General features: G+C 45.8%; 2 protein-coding genes across 2 annotated transcripts in view; one reads left to right on the top strand and one right to left on the bottom strand.

Moving 5' to 3' along the window:
* The window catches only part of LOC108251787 (adrenodoxin, mitochondrial), a 5,046-nt gene extending 3,887 nt beyond the window's left edge, over positions 1 to 1,159 (bottom strand). The window contains exon 1 of the mRNA XM_037973899.1: positions 699 to 1,159. Coding sequence (XP_037829827.1) covers positions 699 to 832 — 134 coding nt within the window. The 5' untranslated portion in view covers positions 833 to 1,159. The remainder of the gene's footprint in view (positions 1 to 698) is intronic.
* A 1,003-nt stretch (positions 1,160 to 2,162) lies between these two features.
* Positions 2,163 to 3,826, top strand: part of LOC108251786 (pulmonary surfactant-associated protein D) — a 7,513-nt gene continuing 5,849 nt past the window's right edge. Inside the window, exons 1-2 of the mRNA XM_025003153.2 lie at positions 2,163 to 2,246; positions 2,361 to 2,398. Coding sequence (XP_024858921.1) covers positions 2,362 to 2,398 — 37 coding nt within the window. The 5' untranslated portion in view covers positions 2,163 to 2,246; position 2,361. The remainder of the gene's footprint in view (positions 2,247 to 2,360; positions 2,399 to 3,826) is intronic.

The following is a 3,826-nucleotide window of genomic DNA, read 5'->3' as shown; positions in this document are numbered from 1 at the left end:
GGGGGGGGGGGAGACGCACCGCGGCCTCAAGGACGCGAGACGGGAGGCTGTCTGAGGACGGCACGAGAGGGGGAAGACGGGAAGGCATTTAGAATGAGACGGCTGAGGCGAGAGTTTGTGTTTTACTCGTCTGTCCTCAGAAAAACTGGGGACAGGCGAGACAAGAGAAAAAAACTAAGGACAGGCGAGACGAGAAAAAACTGAGGACAGACCAGACGAGAAAAAACTGAGGACAGACCAGACGAGAAAAAACTGAGGACAGACCAGACGAGAAAAAAACTGAGGACAGGCGAGACAAAAATTGAGGACAGGCGAGACAAAAATTGAGGACAGGCGAGACCAGGGGGAAGAGGACTTGGTGAGACTAGGAAAATAAGAAATACTACAAGAAAATAAAATTTAAAAAAAAGCTAAAATTTTAAGAACAAAAAAGAAAATAACTGACTAAACCAAAAACGAAGTAAAATAAACATGGATTTAACAGGAGACTAAACTAAAAGGACAAAATCAAGACTTAAAGACAGGAAGTCTTCAATCAGTCTCGTGAACTCATCTGAACTTTGACCCCCAACATGTCTCCGGTCCCCCCTGAGGGACAGATTATTAAACTGAAGCATCTGCATGAAGGAAACAGAAACTTCTAGTCCACCCCGTCCCCCTCAGAGGACAGAGCCGTGTCTCTGTCTCTGTCTCCGTACCTGAGCGCGTGTGTCCCGGAGGTTAGACTCCTTCCAGCCGCCAGCCGGCCTCCCCAGGACACCGCCGTCCTCTTCCGGGAGTACTCTCTTAAACTAACCTGGGCGAGCCGCCTCACCGCTGCTACTAGCGCCATTTCAGGCAGAAACAAACTAAAACTAAAAAAACAAAACTTAATAAAATAATAATAAAAAAAAAAAGAAATCGGACTGTGGCGAGCAGCTCCCTCGCCGGACGGCACCCCCCGAAAGTTGTGCGACCTAGCACGGCTAGCTTGGTTTTAGCTGCGACGAGTCACTCCGCCGCCGTCGTCTTCATTGCGCAACTTAAAACTCGTTGTCTCAGACTCCGAAATCAATTTAGCTGATTAAATAGTGGGCTGAGAGGCCGGCCAGCCGCAGGAAACACCGAGCAGGGCGAACCCTTCCCAACAGCAGAACGCGCCGCTCTCAGTGTCGCTGCAAAACGCAGCACCACTTCCTGCTGCAAACTTCAAAATAAGAGACGCGACAGCCAATACGTTGGCTTCCTGGGGGGGAAAAGCCAAAAAAATGTGTCGCGCTTTGCTTCTTTGCTTCTATTTCCTTCACTGAATTACAACAATGAAATAAATGTTCACTTCATGCAAGAAAGAGTTTTACTTCTGTCTTATTTTGAAAGCGTCGTCTGAACACTTCCCGTTACGTTCCGTCTAAACTTCGCTGCTTTGACGTCGCTCCCGTGCGTGCGTGCGTATGACGTAACAGCGCTCGTTATCAAACACCGAGCCAGCCGGGTTAAGGGAGTTTCAGGTTGTTTTTGTTTTTTTTAATGTAATTTGTTTTGTGTGTGTGTGTGGGGGGGGTCACGCGTATTTAAAGCTGATAAAGTGTTGCTCAATTAAAGTCAACGTTTTTGGACCTTTCTCTCCCCTGTGCTGCCAAAGAGGCCCCCGAAAACAAACGTCACACTCACAACCTTGAACTTTGTGAACCGGCTGAAACCGGAAGTCCACCTCCTCACAACAGCCTCGCAGCCAAGTTTTGTTAAAAACACTGTTTTGCAGCTGTTAGCAGCAGTGTGCATGCTACAGCAGGTGGAGCTAGAGATATAAACACTTAAAAAAAAAAGAAAAGAAAAGTTGCACTAAAACAACCTAAAGTGGCCTCCTGAGTCATGTTGTTGTGATTTTGCGCTCCAACCCCGGTCACAAATATTGATCGAGCTCGCCTCGATTAAACCGAGTGCCGTTCACCTTTCACATTTTTCTAAACCCCAGAAAAATAGGATGTGTACAGTATGAGCAAGTAGATTTTTTTTAAACCACCCCCTCCCTCCCCTGACGATTTGGGGTCAGAGGTCATCTTTATTATCCGTACACAAGCACAGTGTCCAAACCTTTTATCAGGCCGCGACTTGAGGGCAAAGTTCGTCAAATATCAGTGAGTCTTGAGCCGCGAGACGGTCCGATTAATCAGTAATCGTATTTGTGATTTATGGCCGCGCGCGGGGCATATTAAGGGGCAACCTCGCGTTCCCGAGCCGCTCACAGTTCGCCACTGCGGCCTCAGGTAAGCAGCGTTGAACGCGCCCGACGCAGTTCATCAACGGGCCGATTAATGAGCGACGCCGCGTCGCCGTCGAGAGAATCCGAGCTTAAACGGTTGTGTCTTTTGCCCCCGCAGGATGTTGACGCTAACGCTGCTGATCCTGACACTGTCAGGTAAGAGTCGCCGTCTCCGGTGATCGAATCAAACGGTTTGGGTTTTGAAATTAAAAAACGCGGAAAACCAGCGTCGTTTCATGGCGGGTGATCACGTTTGCAGACGATGTGATTCTCTACGTTTGTAGCTGTCCTAAAGAGAACACCCGTTACTGTCACTTATTTAGTTTTGGGTCAAGTCCAAAAAGGTTTAAATACGACGTTTTTTTCTCCTCATTCATAAAATAAAAGCTCCGTTTACAAAATAAAATCATTTCACCAACGCTGCAACTTCGGATTTAATTGGAAATCTAAAATCTCTCTCCTGAAGGGGTTATTTTCACATTATTTACTCCATCTCGTTATTCATATCAGTGTCTCTGATTGTTGCTACGGCAACAGAACTCTTGTTTGTGACTGTTGGCAAAACGATCTTTTTTATGGCACCGATAAAGAAAGTTGAAGCGTATTACTCTGATAAAGTGCAGTTAATTATTAATATAAACGCAGCGACACATTTAGAAGAAGTTTGCTTATTTAGATGGATAAAAGGCTAAAAAATACATCGATTAAAGTTTCACTTTTTTGGAAAATGGCTTCAAATATTCAGCAGCTTTTAATAAAATATGATTACAAAAACCAACCAACCAAAAAAGTCCAACATTTTGGAAAAAAAAAAAACAGGCGAGAGAAAAACTGAGGACAGGCGAGACGAGAGAAAAACTGAGGACAGGCGAGGCGAGAGAAAAACTGAGGACAGGCGAGACGAGAGAAAAACTGAGGACATAAGAGAAAAACTGAGGACAGGCGAGACAAGAGAAAATCTGAGGACAGGCGAGAGACAAACTGAGGACAGGCGAGGCGAGAGAAAAACTGAGGACAGGTGAGACGAGAGAAAAACTGAGGACATAAGAGAAAATCTGAGGACATAAGAGAAAAACTGAGGACAGGCTAGACGAGAAAAAAACTGAGGACATAAGAGAAAAACTGAGGACAGGTAAGACCAGGGGGAAGAGGACTTGGTGAGACTAGGAAAATAAGAAATACTACAAGAAAATAAAATGAAAAAAATAAGATAAAATTTTAATAACAAAAAAAGAAAATAACTGACTAAACCAAAAACAAAGTAAAATTAAAGCTGCAAGCAGCGTTGGGCGGCCCTTGCAGCTCAGCGCCGCTCCGGCCTTGCGACCGCGGGAGCTCTTGCAATCGCGGGAGCTCTGGCGACCGCAGTCTATGCTCTCGCGCCTTTCCTGCACCGTCCACTAGGTGGCTTTTACAGCAAATGTCCCAAATTCCCTTCAGTCAGGATCAATACCAGTCCTGTGCCATGGTGTGAGGTTTGACCTTCCTACGTCTAACGGTTGAAGAGTTAGAGCACATGGGCTCTCGTGACCTTTGACCTTGTTAACTTGAAGTTAAGGCTGATAGTTGACCCATGGGGAGTCA

This window comes from Kryptolebias marmoratus, linkage group LG23 (genome assembly GCF_001649575.2).
Source record: "Kryptolebias marmoratus isolate JLee-2015 linkage group LG23, ASM164957v2, whole genome shotgun sequence".
Lineage (NCBI taxonomy): Eukaryota > Metazoa > Chordata > Actinopteri > Cyprinodontiformes > Rivulidae > Kryptolebias > Kryptolebias marmoratus.
This window is presented reverse-complemented; position numbering and strand designations above follow the sequence as displayed.